The following is an 18005-nucleotide window of genomic DNA, read 5'->3' as shown; positions in this document are numbered from 1 at the left end:
GCGCATTTGCCCTTGTTTGGCGGCGTCCCGCTGTTTTAGTGTCTCTGGTGGTTGAAAGCTAAGATGGCTGACGTTTGATTGACACCCTACTTGGCCTATTGCGTGCTTCCAATTCCGGGTTATAAGACCAAACAGCCAACGAGCGTCAGTTTCTAAACCAATCACCTCTGACAGTGAAAATGATTGACAGTTTTTGTAGCCAAAGATCAAGACTTGTTCAACATCTACTGCACGTGCCAATGGCCATTTTGGATACACATACCTATACATACCATTAGAAAAACATGTGTAAAACACAAATTTTCGGTGGTATTATCAACTTTGGACCTGTACTAGATACGACTTCAGGATATGGCCCCATTGTGTTTTCCAGCTAATACCTCTCAGCTGGAACCTGTAAGAGGCATCTGTTTGCAAAATAATTCAGCCTAAGTAGAAAAAACGTTTATTTCAGTGTGTTCAAACATTTAACGCTTTTACAGTAATAATAACTTTATTATACAGAAATTGCAGTTCAGAGTGATTCTAAAATAAGAAAATTCAGAATGTTTCCTTTCAAAAGAGGCCAGACTCATGCATGTGCTATACATTTTTTCAAATTACTTTGGGTATGCAATCGACAGGGGTTTTAAGCAAAATTGGCAGGAGTGGTACTGTAAGAGGTTAATAAATTTAACCCGATTTTAGTCATTTATTCTACCTTAGTTTAATGTTATTTTCAATGGTTTCCAGAGTTTTCATAGGACTCCTGGGCTTCATATGACTATAGCTAACAGGCCATTCACAGCTTGTGTTGTGAGCAGGCGGGGGCCAAACGAGATCTCTTATCCAGTGACAAGGATGCACCGATTGACACAGATCTTGCCTTGATTGGATAAAGGCAGTGCTTAGTGTGTAGATCAGGAGGGTCTGGGGAACAGGGAGAGGGTTCTGATCTGGCAGGTCAGGAGGAGAGAGAAAGTCACGGAAGCTGCTGCTGAAACTAAACCACACTGTCAAAATAAACAACACTGTGTGCAGAGCGCCGATGGAAGAATATTGTTGCACTCCATTCCCCGGTTCCCATGGGGATTAAGAATGTACATTCTTAGCTCTTCCCATTTTCCACTTTCTCTGTTGTAATCTTGGCCGCACAAGTTCATGTTCAACTCAAGTTCAAATCTATGTTACTCTATTTCATTAGCACTAAAGGTGATTCTCCTTTTTTGCATTAGTAACTTCAGAATGTTATCTTTCAAAAAAGACCAGGCTCATGCATGTGCTATAAGTATAAAGTTAAGCTTTGCAAGAAAAGTATGCAGTCCCCAAGTTCAAGTAAAACAATGTCCACTTTTCTGCCTGCCTGTTAACACTTTGAATGCCACTCACGGCTTTTCTCGGGTTTACCTCCCGACCGTTGAATGCCACGTCACGAGTATTCTCGTTTAAAAAAAAAATAATTATTAGCGATCTGAAATCATATTGCATCACGCGAGTCTACCGTTGGAGATCCAGGGACCGCCGGCGCTCAGATGTGAAAAAAGCGCCCCCTATCGTCTCCCAGATGGTAAATCACCCTTTTGGAATGGACTCAATGAAAGTGAATGGGAGAACGGATGTCTGACTCCACATTTTACTTCTCACTGATGCAGCCAGAGTCTACCAGAGTTAATTCTGGAGCCTCTGAGCCACGGCGAATATGGGTTATACTGTACACACAATGGATCAATACAATTATCGATTTTTTAGAATGGCGATCGGAAATTGGAATAAACCATTTGGATACCATCTGACCTCAGGTAAGGAATCTATGTTATCAGTGTTAGGATAATCAGACTCGTTTTCACGGATATATAAGCGTTTATGTGATATGTGATATGGCTGTTTTGACTGTAAAAGCCATGAGGAAATAAGAGCAGCGATTATCAGCGCGCGGCACGAGCGTGCGTGCGCACACATATACTATCGATCAACTAGCGTTTATTTGAAAACGATTCATAAATAGGCAGACAAATGACAACGTTCTGGAATATTCCAGTAAAAGGCGATTATCATAGGCATGGGTTGTTTTTTCCGCGAAAACTGGTGATTTTCAAAATGCTATCAAACGGAAATGAAGCGATAAAAAAACAATCTGCCTTGACAATGTTGACTGGAAAATTATTATTTGATAAGCGACGGGCAGATTAGACACATAGCCATAATTTTAAACACAGTGATTATCCAAAACATTCAGTCAAAACAAAGAACGCGTTCGTCTCCCCCCCCCCCCCCCCCCTTCCCTTTACAACCGGCGCTCGTCTGGGATCGCTTTCGGAGCAGACGCTCCTTGGCTACAACGGTGGTCAATCATTTTCGCCATCAGCGGTGACTGGTCAGTTCAGGGACCGTTCGCAACCGGACGTGGTCACTCATCGGAACGGCTTGTCAAATGATGCTCGCCCGGGATATTTCGTCTTGTAACTCGAGAGACCCGAAGCACGCCATCGGTCGAGTGGGGTAACGATCGATAGGCGGCAAATTCACCTTTCCAACAATGTATTGGTTTATCGGCGAATAATGCAGCCCGGAGCCGGCAGGCGAGGGTAAAGGGCCGCACGGGCGTGGCGTACCGTATATACAAGGTTAACGTGTTTGTGTCTTGGTGTGTTTCCAGGCTTCTCCTGCTCCAGCGGGCAGTTCTCGGTCCAGATGCTGAGATGTCAGACGAGCTGCTGTACGGCCGGGCCGGCTACCTCTTTGCCCTGCTGTACGTCAACAAGGAGATCGGACCTGACACAGTGGACGAGACCACCATCAGCAAGGTGACACACACACACAATGAAGAAGACATGTCTACTTAGGAAAACATACAGGCAACACGGCACAGTACAGGATGGGCAGGCTTGCCTCCCTATATACAGTGCAGTGCTGGTCAATGGGAACGTGCCATTTAGTCAGTCACTCCCTACTCCCTGTCTCCCTCCCTGCTGTGCATGATGAAATGAGCAGCAGACGTTGCCATTAGGACCAAGCGTGGGTGACCCATCCCCCTTCTCAGCCTCCAACCCTCCTCCCAGAGTCAGGGCATCGTCTGCCTTCCCTTCTCTCCCCGGGTCCTGGTGGAGCTAGAGGCCATCTGCAGGCTAGTGCTGCTAGCATGGCCTACGGGTCTGAGGAGAGGAGAGGAGAGGAGAGAATTACAGCAGAGAATAGCCTGCTTCAATCATGTAGCCAGGCTATGTTTAGCTATGCACACACAGAGTGCAGTCTTAGAGGGGGGATACAACCCTCCAGACCTGGCATCTATGGGTGAACAATATGACAAGGAGGATGATAATCATACGAACACGTTCTTTGTTACAAGGGGCATTTTAACACCCATTAAACACAAAAATAAACTATACAAACATTATCTTAAGAATTCTAGTACAAACAATAGAAATAAATACAATCTATATAGAAATAAGCTCACTAATTTAATAAGGAAAAGCAAATGTGATCATTATACTGATCAGATAAGAGCATAAAAAAGGACATGGTCAGTTCTAAATAAAGTACTGAATAGGGACAAAAAAGCATCAGTGCTCCCTGACCCTGCAAATATGTCTCAGCAGGATCTCTCATTTAATACCTACTTTGTATCCATTGGTGAAGACCTGGCGAATAAAATCAGCCATCCCCGGGGTGTGTCTTTTAAACAGTATTTATCAGGTAAAAATTCCAAAAATCAATTTTTTTGTGAGACTTATCAAACTGTCTACCGCAGTCAAATGGGAAAAGTTACTCAAAACGGCAATCTAGAATCAAATCCATGCATGTATTGAATCAAGAATCGTGGCCCCCAAGAATCTAAATGGAATCTCGAGATTTCCCTGAATTGTGCACCCCTCGAGTTAAGAGTTGGCAACAAAAAGGAGTGATGGGGATTTGGGATGTGGCAAAAAGGCATCATGGAGGAATGGGGGCAGTTCTGTGATGTATACCCCATGCTGTCAGCCCGGACAGCACATGCTTCCTTAAAAAGTCAAGTACTCAGAATCTGTTGGCAGGAAAAATTGCATTGCTGTATCCCTAAAAACACATAGATTATGTGTGTATATGTAGTATGTTCACTAGCCTTTCTGTTTGATGGTTCATGGAATGAATTAGTGAACCAAAGAAGGCCACACATTACTAAGTATCGTTCTACTCTCTCAAAGTCTAGTCTATAATATATATTGTATACGTCTGTCTTCCATAATGTTTGATCTCTCTCTGTGTCTGGGCCGTTCAGACGTCAGTCCTCCATCTTGTGTGTGCTGCAGCTCTGCAGGGGCCCAGTCTGTTTGCTGTGGTGATTAATTAGTGCCGCAAACAAATGAATTCCTGCTCAATGACATCGTTTGCACCACTGGGACAGACAGTTGATTGCTTACTAAGGGTACTTTCTCACTTACCTATTGGGATCGAATCACTGCTCCCGGGAACGGGGGGGAGTGTTCTCACTCAGACGGACACACCCCTTTTTGGGATCGAACCGCGCTGATTCGTTTTACCCCCCGCTGAACCTGGGACAGTTGGTTTAGGTGGTTTCGGAATCGGGCCAGTGGGAGCGGGGGGCGTGACACACACAACGTCGTTACTGTCATGCTTGCTTGAATTTTGGGCAGATAAAACCACACTGGACAATACCCACAAAAACGATATTTATGGGCAATTTGAGAGTTCAGACCTCAACCAAAAACAAGCATGTGGAACCTCACAGCTCAGTGGATGAAAACATGAAGCCACGTTACAAAGCACAGCACTTCTGGCTCGCATTAGGCCTGGCAATTTTTGTTTGCCATGCTATTTCTATACATTAGTTTCTTGTTTGAATGCATTTATTAGACCAGTGGTGCCCAACCAGTCGGCCGTGGTCGACCAGTAGATCAATGACATGTAATATAATTGCCACGAGCGATGGGATAATGTTAGCTGCTGGACAGGCTAAGCTAACTAGCGTTAGCCGTTAGCTTAGCGTTAGCCATTGCTGTATACTATACTTTCTTGTTCGAATGCATTTATTTCTATTAGACCAGTGGTGCCCAACCAGTCGGCCATGGTCGACCAGTAGATCAATGACATTCAATATAATCGATGCAGCAATGTTACTAGTAAAAGGCTAAGCTAACTAGCGTTAGCCGTTAGCTTAGCGATATCGTTAACCCTGCAAAACGCTCAAAAGCGGACTCTACAACACCATCCATTCGTGATAAAATGGGGTGGGTTATATTGACAAGGCTTGACAACAGAGGTTCAAATATAACTTCATATTTATTGGTTATTTGTTTTATTTTATATCAGCATCCAGTCTCCACCGTGTCTTCCTGTTTACATTTTCGAGCGTGACATCATCGCCTACGGCAAGCTTACAAGCTCAAAACGCAAACCGTAAACAAAACCCAGAGCGCACCAAGACTGAGTGTGTACACAAACTAGAGGGGGGAGAGGGAGGGGGGAAGTTTGCATTAGATCTCGGAACGGGCTAGAACGGAATGGAATGGAAACTAATATAATGAGTGAGAAAGGCCCCTAAGGCTCCCATTGAAGGGTGTGTGTGAGAGAGAGTACACAGGGATAAGAGGTGGTGTTGTGACATTTTGATTCGCTTATGAGAACTAATGGTTATTCCAAATATATGGGCAGTCCAGAGACTGCGTAGGGGAGACACAGGAGAGACGGTTCTTTATTGAGATGGTAGGAACTCTGAGCGGGAGACAGAGTAGGGGAGACAGTAGGGAGGCCTGTACGTTAATGCCAAGCAAGCAGTGCAAAAATGCTTCCGCATTCGTCACCGCACGCTAGTGCGGTAAAGCGCCCTTCTTTTCAGACAAATGCTACCGTGCGTGCACCGGCGGCGGCGTGCTCGCTCAGGTGCGTGCGTGCGCCGGCGTGCTCGCGCGAGGTGCCCGCGCATGCGCATGAGATCCCGCCTTGGTTGGAGCTCAATATATATAAGTCACCGCCTCTTATTCACTATCTGGCACTAGCTCAATTGGCAAGGACACATGGCTGTGGATCCTATGGCTTGTTTGCTGGCGAGTTCGAATCCCATCGAAAATATTTTTTAACGTGATTTTTTTTTAACGTGTATTCTTTCGCCGGTTAAGGTTAGGCATTGTTTCGGAGTTGGTTAAGGTTAGAACGGTTAAGTTTAGGCGCTGTTAAGGAGCTGGTTAAGGTTAGAGTTTGTCAAAGAGAATGGCAATATAATTTCTATGGTTAAGGTTAGGCATTGTTTCGGAGTTGGTTAAGGTTAGAACGGTTAAGTTTAGGCGTTGTTAAGGAGCTGGTTAAGGTTAGAGTTTGTCAAAGAGAATGGCAATAGACAGCCTATTTCCGCGCGACCTGGGCGCTGGGCGGCGGAAAATGAAAGGCGCATTACTGCATGCCACTACGGTAAGTTTTTGCACTGCTTGCTTGGCATAAAGCTACACGCAGTAGGGAGGCTGAGAGGGGGACAGTAGAGGAGACACAGGAGAGGATGTTCTTTATTGAGACAGTAGAAAGGCTGAGAGGGAGACAGTAGGAAAGCTGAGAGGGAGACAAAGTAGGAGAGACACAGGAGAGAAGGTTCTTTATTGAGACAGTAGGAAAGCTGAGAGGGAGACAGTAGGGAGGCTGAGAGGGAGACAGAGTAGGTGAGACACAGGAGATAAGGTTCTTTATTGAGACGGTAGAAAGGCTGAGAGGGAGACAGTAGGGAGGCTGAGAGGGAGACAGAGTAGGGGAGACACAGGAGAGAAGGTTCTTTATTGAGACAGTAGAAAGGCTGAGAGGGAGACAGTAGGGAGGCTGAGATGGATACAGAGTAGGGGAGACACAGGAGAGAAGGTCCTTTATTGAGACAGTAGGAAAGCTGAGAGGGAGACAGAGTAGGTGAGACACAGGAGATAAGGTTCTTTATTGAGACAGTAGGAAAGCTGAGAGGGAGACACAGGAGAGAAGGTTCTTTATTGAGACTGTAGGAAGGCTGAGAGGGAGACAGAGTAGGGGAGACACAGGAGAGAAGGTTCTTCATTGAGACAGTAAGAAGGCTGAGAGGGAGACAGAGTAGGTGAGACACAGGAAGAAGGGAATGAGTCAAAGAACGAGTGCAGGCTGGCTGTGAATTTGCCCCGTCATAAGGGAGGGGCCGCAAGATGGATGGGACTGTATGCTGTGAATGGGACAACAACACAAAACGCAGATTCAGTTATCTCTCTCTCCCTCTCTCTCTCTCTCTCTCTCTCTCTCTTCATTATTCTCTCAGGGGAACTGTGAAGTAATTGTAGGCAGGCCCAATAGTGAGTAGGCAGAGATAATTCAATAACCTCGCTGACCAAGCTAAGAGCTATATTACACACTGCTGACATATCATAATGTAGTCTATTATCTCTCATGGCGGTGCTACTGTAGCTACTTGTTTGATGTGATAGATTTGCATAATGTACTCTGTATCTGGCTGGCCAAACATTCTCCCTCTCTCCTTTTCACCCATTGTTCCTACTTATTTATTGATTTATTATACATTTTATTTAGTCATTTATTTAAAGGAGATGGGCCACTTCAATAAGAAAATGACCACAGCTGCTTAGGGGGAAGAATCCATACATGCTTGACAATCCCATCTTGCTGCAATAGGAATGCTTGGAGTGAGGTGAACAGACATTATCTTATCAGATGAGACGGATGATGTATATCTATTTTTTATTGATGAAGGTAACACACAGACACACACTCTCTAGTTCTCACACTTTAGTTTCTGTTGTGGACTATTTTAAAGGAGCCAAACGGTGAAACTGTAGAAATTCAGATAAGTCAAATTGTATCAAAAAGAACAGTTTTATTTCAGTGGCCACAGAAAAGTATCCTCAGTTTACAATCGGAGACGAGTGTAACACAAGCGTCTGACCAGAAAGTGAGAGAGCTCTGGTCAGACTTACAATTAAATACACCAGCTGGGAAATGACAAATGAAAACAAAGATGAAAGCATTTAAACAAAGATGGGTTTAGAGGTTTTGTCGTGTCTGACACAAGACTGGAGACGAGGACAAAAATGGTTTTCCGGGAATATGTCATTATCTAAGTCAAGCTGTCCTGGGCCTTGGGTTGTTGTTGTTTAAACAACACTGTGTTACAATGTTTGCCCTATTTCCTGAGTAGCTGTACACTATATTAACTAGTCAAGGCTGTGCAGAGAATAATGTATTTAAACAGAGCTATGAACATGTACAAATTATGTAATGGGATGAAAACATATAATATTTTCAATAACCAATCATCCCTCTGTGTCGCCAGGTGGTGACGGCCATCGTGGAGTCGGGGAAGAACCTGTCGTCGGAGCAGAAGAAGACGGAACGCTGCCCGCTGCTCTACGAGTGGCACAAGAAACAGTATGTGGGTGCCGCCCACGGCCTCGCTGGCATCTACTACATGCTCATGCAGGTGAGAGAGAGAGTGAGGTTCTTCTGTACATGACAAACTCCTCTCGCTGGCGGCTCTAGTCTGCGGTAATTCAGAGCAGTCCATTAATTGAAAATGTGCAGTGGCGTGCAGAAAGCCCCAGCTGGTGAGGTGAGTCACCCTGGAGAGATTACACCGGTTCCTGACAGGCAGCGAGCGAGCGAACTGGAGATTAAATCGCGCGCGACACTGTCCTGATATGACGCGGCGCGTGTCCGAGTGTGTCTGTGTGTGTGTTTACCTGGAAGCACACGGGGGGAAAGCAGCCTGCTATTCTTGACCAATAAAAAGTGTTTAGGGGCGGGACTGAATGAATGAATGAATGAAAACTTTATTAACAGATTGCAGAATGGGTACAGTACAGTACAGCTCAATACATACAATTGTTAAGTAAGGGGATGCAGACCAGAGAAAGACTTTCGTCTTGTTTACATCAGGGTCCCCCATTTTCAATTCATCGTAACATATATGACATACATGACATACAGATAGACAGTACTGCTACATCTATACATTTATGACATACCAGATTTGCAATTACAGTACTGTTTGTGATACAAAAAGAGTCCAGAAAGAAAAGAGTATATACATTAGGCGTAGAAACTGTACATTGGATTGGGTAGGTGGGGGTGGGGGGGGACTGTACATTGGAGGTGGTTGGGTGGGTGGGGGGTTGGGTAGGAGTGGGGGGGGGGGGGGGGGGGTTGGGTAGGAGGGGTGGGTGGGTGGGGGACACTGTACAACTGTACAAACAACACTGTACATTGGATTATTGACAAGACCATACTTGGTAATTTACTGTACATTGGAGGGGGTTGTGTTCGGACATTTACAGGGGCCAGTTTCGAGTTGCAGTCTCCCTTAGGTGTTTTTTGAGAGTGTTTTTGAAAGTGGGTAGTGATTCACATTCCTTTACAGCTTTGGGTAGGGCGTTCCACATTGATGTGGCATAATTGCGAAACGTGTTTAGTCCCTTGTTTGAGCCGAATCTGGGTTTAACATGATTTGTGGAGCTCCCTCTGGTGTTGTGATCGTGGTATTCACTGACCTTTGGGAAGTATTTTGTCATGTACATGGGTACCTTGGTCGTGTAGTGTATCTTGTAGACCAGGCCCATTGCAAGTTGCTGTACTCTGTCGTCTACTCTAAGCCATCCTAGGTTGTCAAAGTGGGCAGGGGTGAGGTGGGTTCTAGGAGTAAGGTCAAGCAGTAGTCTGACCAGTTTGTTTTGAGATGTTTGTAATTTTGTTTTTAGCGCCTTTGAGGTGCTTTGGTACCATGAGGTGCAAGCATAGTCGTAGTACCCTTGAATGAGTGCTCCTGCTAGAGTCTTCAGGGTATTCTTGTTTACCAGTGAGGAGATCCGGTACAAGAATCGAGTTCGTTGGTTGACTTTTTTTATTACATTGGATGCCATTTTGTCACAGGAAAGATTTGCCTCTAGGATGGAACCCAGGTAGGTAATATCTTCTTTCCTTGTGACAATATTGTCACCCACTGTAACTGAGAAGCCGTCGGTCTTGCTGAGTTTGTTATTTGAACCGAAGAGAATGGACTCTGTTTTGCCCATGTGTAATGATAGTTTGTTATCAGCGAGCCATATGCAGATTTTGCCTAGTTCTGAGCTGAGGGTTTTTTCAACCTGTAACTTGTTCTTGTCAGAGACCAGCAGGGCTGAGTCGTCCGCAAACAGGAACAAGTTGCAGTCACAAGCTGACGACATGTCATTTGCATAAATTAGGAACAGTAGCGGACCTAGTATGCTTCCTTGTGGAACACCACAGTTTACTGTGAGGGGGGGGATAGGGTACCGTTTACCTCCACCATCTGCTCTCTCCCCTCCAGGTAGGATTGCATCCAGCTCACTGATAGACTATCAAAACCAATTGCTTTTAGCTCGGCCGCGTAATCGCTCAACTAGAGACACAGCGAGCGAATATTTGAGGGGGGGACGACATCGCCGCTCAGTTCGCTGTCGCTCGCGGCAGGTCAGGATAGCCTGATTGAAACGAATACATTTTAATCATTTTCGCAATCACGCTCGCCTGTCAGGAAGGGGCCTGGACAGAGAATAACAGAGTTGTTAAATATTCAGCGTGTAAACTGGCTAATGTTGAGCTGGGCGAACACCCCCGACTCGGTTGTACTCGCACTTGATGTGTCTGATGTGCAGTGCAGTCTTTTCAGTACGGAGGTTCAGTAGTAGTAGTACTAGTAAACATTTAGACAGACAAAACAAAGTCACGAATAAGAATACAAATAAGCCTGAGAATAAAATACGGTCTGGGATTTACATTTCCTATGCTATGTATATACATTTTAATATAAAATATACAGACATCTACAGTAAGTGTAATGTTGAACAATGTTGTTTTAGAAGTAAAAGTCCAGGAAGATGGTGACTGTCACCCTGTGCTCAGTGATGCAGTGAGGCACAGTGATGCGTTGTAAAGTCTGATGGCTGTCGGAATGAAGGACTTCCTGTGTCGTTCAGTGTTACATCTCGGGAGTCTAAGTCTAGCACTGAACGTGCTCCTCCTGTCAGCCACGTCTGTGTATAGTGGGTGGGAGGGGTTGTCCCTGATGGCATGGAGCTTATCAAGGCTCCTCCTCTCCGCCACCACCGCTAGAGAGTCCAGCTCCACCCCTACCATGTTACTGGCCTTCCTGACCAGCTTATCCAGCCTGTTTGCGTCCCCCACTCTCAGTCCACTGCCCCAGCAGGTCACAGCGTACAAGAAGGCGTGCGCCACCACCGACTCGTAAAACATCCTCAACATCCTTGTACAGACGTTGAAGGATCTCAGCCTTCTGAGTAGAGTCAGCTCTGGCCCTTCTTGTAGGGTTGTCCTGGGTTGAGTAGTTCAGTACTAGGTTGGTTCAGTAGTCTTAACCTTTTGATGGTTGAGTAGGTTCAGTCATCTTAATTTTTTGATGGTTGAGTAGGTTCAATAATCGTACATTTTTGATGGTTGAATAGGTTCAATAATCTTAAAATCGCTGGATGTCTACCGTCTTCCGGGTTTTATTGAGTCAACTTAGCGTGATAACTTTCAAGAAGTGGATTTATACTTGCTACCAAAAATGACAATAAAAGGTGTGACTTCCCTGACGTACTCTACAACCAAAACAATCGTGCAATTTAAACCCCCATGCGGACAATGTGCTTTTCAAGTGTAGGTAGATTAACCATTTACTTTTGTCTGTTCATCACAAATGATGTAATGTCCAACCATGTTAGGATGCTGCATGTTGCTCCTGTTGACACTAATAACATGCAATGTGATTCTTTTTTCTTTTTTTTGACAAGAGACGGGACACAAACATTTACATTTACATTTAGTCATTTACAAACATAACTTCCCTACTGCACAGAGCTGATTTCAGACACCCGGCCTGTGTAATACTTAAAGGTACAGTCTGTAATGCCATCAAACGGCGACTTCTAGGCAAAAAAAAGCACTGCTTGGTATTGCATTTTAATTTAAATCTTTTAGAGTTTAGTAGCTTATTATACTGTGGATTTCTCCAGACCTCTCTTGGTAGAGCCTGAGGTGTGGCCAGCAGCACTCAACTCCAACCCACATCGGACCAAAACAAATACTTGTTTTAAACAAAGTGCAATACCAAGCACGGCTCTTTTGCCTAGAGGTTGCTGTTTGACAGCATTACAGATTTTACCTTCGTTTTAAGTAGGGATGTCCGATAATATTGGTCGGCCGATATCGGCAGTAAAATGTGATATCGGAAAATATCGGTATCGGTTTAAAAAAAGAAAAAAACAATAACAATATTTGTTATATATATCCAGTGAAATGATTAGTTACCTGAAATTATTCCGTTTTTTGGGGTGGGAAACCCTGCATATATCGGTATCGGTTGATATCGGTATCGGAAATTAAGAGTTTGACAATATCGGAATATCGGTATCTGTAAAAAAGCCAATATCGAGCATCCCTAGTTTTAAGTTAAGAGTTGGTTTCATTCACATGAATCGATGAATCGACAAAAAAATAACCAGAGAAACCGCAAAAGATTATGAAAATAACTCAAGGTATCGATTTTGTATCAAGGCAAGAATGACTTGGGGGACTCGCATGTCAAACACATTGATTTTTAAAGCAAAGAATTCAAGTCAAGTCAAGTGTTCCTTTATTGATCCCCTTGGGGAAATTCAGGTGTCATAGCAGCATGGGGGAGGGGCGAAGGGAGGTACAGACAGGAAAAAAGATAATAATATAAATAATAATAATAATAATAATAATAATAATAATAATAATAATAATAATAATAATAATAATAATAATAATAATAATAATAATAATAATAATAATAATAATAGTATAGAATAATCAAATTAAATAAATTATATAACAAAGATATATAATACATTTGAAACAATATACATTTGATATTTTATTCATTAACTTATTACAATGCGAGAGTCTTTTTTATTGGTAATTTTATTCTGAAGCATTAACTACTTTTTACTATATGCTGCTTTATGAGTGGGTCCTCTATTCCATTAGATTTTTATATGACCTGACCTTATATTGTTTTATTGTCTATTGTTGTTTGCACTGTGTTGGACTGGGGGAACAATATCTTTTTTTGTGTGTATGCAAGCGCACAAAAATGACGATACAGATCCTTGAACCTTTTGAACCCCTTGATAATATACATTTCAAAGTCTCCCCCACTATGTAGATCTTGTAGCGTAAAAGACTGGCCTCTGGCGTCGTCTATGAGCCATCTCCTCTTAATTGTTCACGCATCAAACATCACCTCGTCTCTAGAATACTTGAAACGATGCCCTAATGAGAACAGAGCAGGAGACGCCTTGAAAAGATGAAAAGGACGTTGCTTGTTTGAGGGGGAAAGAACAAAAAGGATCAAAGTGGAAACTCGTTAAGGCGTGACTAGAACACACGGTCAGAACGAGGTGATGGAAGCAGTGACCCCAAAGCTGAATCCATGCAGTCATTTGTTGGACCTGTCTCAAGATGCTTACTGTACTAGGTTGTTAATGAGGTGCAGTGTTTCCCACAGGATTTTATGAGACTGTGGTGGGTGAACCTCCGACCCTCTAGGGGGGTCCGGGGGCGTGCCCCTCCCGATTTTTTTTGTGGTACATTTTAAAGTTAAATGCATCAATCTGGTGCACTTTGAGAGCACAATAAAGAGGCCAGATCTATGATGAACTTTGTGCTCAAAACACAAAATCGACTAGACTAGTGCTTCCCAATCCTCTCCTCGAAGCACCCCAGCCGTTCCATGTATTTGTTAAATTCCACCACCAGCACACCTGATTCAACTTAACTAGCCCTTTATTAGTTGAATCAGGTGTGCTGGTGGTGGAATTTAACAAATACATGGAACGGCTGGGGTGCCTCGAGGAGAGGTTTGGGAACCAATTTGAGCATCAAAGAAAGAAATGAAGCAAAAGTGGTTACCTGTGTTAAACTGGTTTATTTTTTAGAAAAAGAAAAAAATACTGGATTACTATTACGACTACTACCACTGCCAATACTACGGATACATCCCTATTGGCAAACTTTATATTTAAAAAAAAAATAGTAAGTCTTTTTTATTACATTTTTTTTGGGTTCATTATACAACTGTGGCAGGACTAATTAGACTCTAGGTAATTAATGGGAAACACTGGAGGTGCTACTGTGTGTATCAGTGTTTAACACGGTGCTAGGTTGTTAATGAGGTGCTTACTGTATATGTATCAGTGTTTAACACAGTGCTAGGTTGTTAATGAGGTGCTTACTGTATATGTATCAGTGTTTAACACAGTGCTAGGTTGTTAATGAGGTGCTTACTGTATATGTATCAGTGTTTAACACAGTGCTAGGTTGTTAATGAGGTGCTTACTGTATATGTATCAGTGTTTAACACAGTGCTAGGTTGTTAATGAGGTGCTTACTGTATATGTATCAGTGTTTAACACAGTGCTAGGTTGTTAATGAGGTGCTACTGTATATGTATCAGTGTTTAACACAGTGCTAGGTTGTTAATGAGGTGCTTACTGTATCAGTGTTTAACACGGTGCTAGGTTGTTAATGAGGTGCTACTGTATATGTATCAGTGTTTAACACGGTGCTAGGTTGATAATGAGGTCTTTACTGTATATGTATCAGTGTTTAACATGGTGCTAGGTTGATGTACTGTACATTGGAATATTGACAAAGCCATACTTGGTCATTTACTGTACATTGGAGGGGGTTGGGTTAGGACATTTACATGGGCCAGTTTCGAATTGCAGTCTCCCGTAGGTGTTCGTTGAGTCTTTTTGAAAGTGGGTAGTGATTCACATTCCTTTACAGCTTTGGGTAGGGCGTTCCACATTGATGTGGCATAATTGCTAAACGTGTTTAGTCCCTTGTTTGAGCCATTACTGTTTGTGTCTGTGGTGTGTGTGAGAGGGAGAAGGTGGAATGTGTGTCTGTGTGAGAGAGAGTCTTTGGCAGTGTGCCTGTGGTGTGAGAGAGAGATAGAGAGAGAGAGAGTGAGGGTGAGATAAAGTGTGCGTGTGCGTGTGCGTGTGTGTGTGCGTGTGCGTTACACCTTTATCTCATACTGGAAGCCACTACTGCTGCTGGTCTGGTGCAGCATCCACTGCAGAACTGGAAGCCCTGTATTAGATTTAGCCTCGTCACCTCCCTATGCTGGCACACACACACACACACACACACTCACACTCACACTCACACTCACACTCACACTCACACTCACACACACACACACACACGTACGTCCCAGTGGGAAATAATGTGTTTGTGTCTCTGCACTGAACAGAGTGGCATGTGCACATGTTAGTTGGTGATTTGGATGAGGGTTTACATACAGTGTAAAGATGACGTGTGGTTCCTCAGGTAGACTTTAATCAGCATAAAGAAGCTTACATAATGTTGTACATGTTTAAATGACCTCAAGTCTTAATTTACTTCTTTGTCTCTCTTCCTCCCTCTTTCTTTTCTCTCACTCACTCACCTCACTCACTCACTCACTCACTCACTCACTCACTCACTCACTCACTCACTCACTCACTCACTCACTCACTCACTCACTCACTCACTCTCTCACTCTCACTCACTCACTCACTCACTCACTCACTCACTCACTCACTCTCTCTCTCTTTCACTCTCTCACTCTAACTCTCTCACTCACTCGCTCTCACTATATCACTATCTCACTCTCACTCACGCATTCACTCACTCTCTCACTCTCTCTCACTATCTCACTCTCTCACACTCTCACTCACTTTCTCACTCACTCACACACTCACTCTCTCACTCTAACTCACTCACTCACTCTCTATATCACTATATCACTGTCTCACTCTCTCACTCTCTCTCACTATATCACTATCTCACTCTCATTCACTCTCTCACTCTCTCTCTCACTATATCACTATCTCACTCTCATTCACTCTCTCTCACTCTCTATCTTACTCTCTCACACTCTCACTCACTCTCTCACTCACTCACTCACTCTCTCACTCACTCACACACTCACTCGCTCACTCTCTCTCACTATCTCACTCTCTCACTATCTCACTCTCTCACTCTCTCATTCACTCGCTCTCACTCTCTATCTCACTCTCTCTCTCACTTTCTCTCTCACTCTCTTATTCATTCACTCTCACTCACACACTCACTCACTCTCTCTCCCTCCCTCCCTCCCTCCCTCCCTCCCTCCCTCCCTCCCTCCCTCCCTCCCTCTCTCCCTCCCCCTCCCTCCCTCCCTCCCTCCCTCCCTCCCTCCCTCCCTCCCTCCCTCCCTCACTCCTCACTCACTCACTCACTCTCTCCCTCCCTCCCTCCCTCCTCCCTCCCTCCCTCCCTCCCTCCCTCCCTCCCTCCCTCCCTCACCCACCCAGCCAGGAGCGAAGGTCCACCCGGACGTCATGTCGGAGTTGGTCCGTCCCAGCGTCGACTACGTCCGCCACAAGAAGTTCGCTCGGGCAACTACCCCTCGTCGCTGAGCAACGAGACGGACCGCCTGGTGCACTGGTGCCACGGAGCGCCCGGCGTGGTGCACATGCTCCTCATGGCGCACAAGGTGAGAGACGTCACGGGTGTGTCTGAGAGAGAGGGCACGCTCCTCGTGGGGCACAAGGTGAGAGACGTTACGGGTGTGTCTGAGAGAGAGGGCACGCTCCTCGTGGGGCACAAGGTGAGAGACGTTACGGGTGTGTCTGAGAGAGAGGGCACGCTCCTCGTGGGGCACAAGGTGAGAGACGTTACGGTGTGTCTGAGAGAGAGGGCACGCTCCTCGTGGGGCACAAGGTGAGAGAGACGTTACGGGTGTGTCTGAGAGAGAGGGCACGCTCCTCGTGGGGCACAAGGTGAGAGAGACGTTACGGGTGTGTCTGAGAGAGAGGGCACGCTCCTCGTGGGGCACAAGGTGAGAGAGACGTTACGGGTGTGTCTGAGAGAGAGGGCACGCTCCTCGTGGGGCACAAGGTGAGAGACGTTACGGGTGTGTCTGAGAGAGAGGGCACGCTCCTCGTGGGGCACAAGGTGAGAGACGTTACGGGTGTGTCTGAGAGAGAGGGATGTTTACATGTTATTTATTATGTATTATTACACTTATTACTCTGTGTAATAGAGAGACGGTTATGCATGTAACAATGGCCCTGTGATGGAACAACCCAGAACAACCTAGAACAATATAACACCATGTAAACAACCTAGAACAATATAACACCATGTAAACAACCTAGAACAATATAACACCATGTAAACAACCTAGAACAATAGACCACCATGTAAACAACCTAGAACAATAGAACATCATGTAAACAACCTAGAACAATATAACACCATGTAAACAAACCAGAACAATAGACCACCATGTAAACAACCTAGAACAATAGGTTAGGTTAGGTTAGGTTAGGTTTACTTTATTTGTTCAAGGGGGACAGTGTACATTAATAAAACATTTTACAAATGTAAATGCACCCAATTTTTGCCAAAAGGCTAATTTCCATTGGTAGTCCCCCTGCCAGAAGGTACAGGCTAAAATCCTGTGTAAAAAAAGGGTTAGCAATAAAAACAGAATAAAATCAAGATAAATACATTAGAATAAAAACACAACAAAAGCACATAGACATAGTAGGGATACAGGTCACAATACAGTCATGGACACAAGGACAGAGCACATCATGACATATTAAGAGACCCAGACATAGACAGACGCACCATATCCATATCCACACACACACAGAGACACACATAGACACCTCAGTGTTGACACCATGTAAACAACTTAGAACAATAGAACATCATGTACACAACCTAGAACAACATAACACCATGTAAACAACCTAGAACAATAGAACACCATGTAAACAAACCAGAACAATAGAACACCATGTAAACAATCTAGAACAATAGAACACCATGTAAACAACCTAGAACAATAGAACACCATACAAACAACCTAGAACAATAGAACACCATGTAAACAAACCTAGAACAATATAACACCATGTAAACAAACCAGAACAATAGAACACCATGTAAACAAACCAGAACAATAGAACACCATGTAAACAATCTAGAAC

The 18005-nt window shown here is 44.2% G+C and overlaps 1 protein-coding gene across 1 annotated transcript in view; it reads left to right on the top strand.

The window, feature by feature from the left end:
- lancl2 (LanC lantibiotic synthetase component C-like 2 (bacterial)) overlaps window positions 1-18005 on the top strand; it is a 131585-nt gene that overhangs the window by 97676 nt on the left and 15904 nt on the right. The window contains 4 exon segments of the mRNA XM_084326059.1: window positions 2636-2783; window positions 8264-8410; window positions 16317-16392; window positions 16395-16498. Of these exon segments, the coding sequence (XP_084182185.1) occupies window positions 2636-2783; window positions 8264-8410; window positions 16317-16392; window positions 16395-16498 (475 nt within the window).

The sequence above is a fragment of the Notolepis coatsorum genome (assembly GCF_963971535.1).
Source record: "Notolepis coatsorum genome assembly, chromosome: 12".
Lineage (NCBI taxonomy): Eukaryota > Metazoa > Chordata > Actinopteri > Aulopiformes > Paralepididae > Notolepis > Notolepis coatsorum.
Note: the sequence above shows the minus strand (reverse complement) of the source record. Positions and strands in the feature narration are given on the sequence as shown.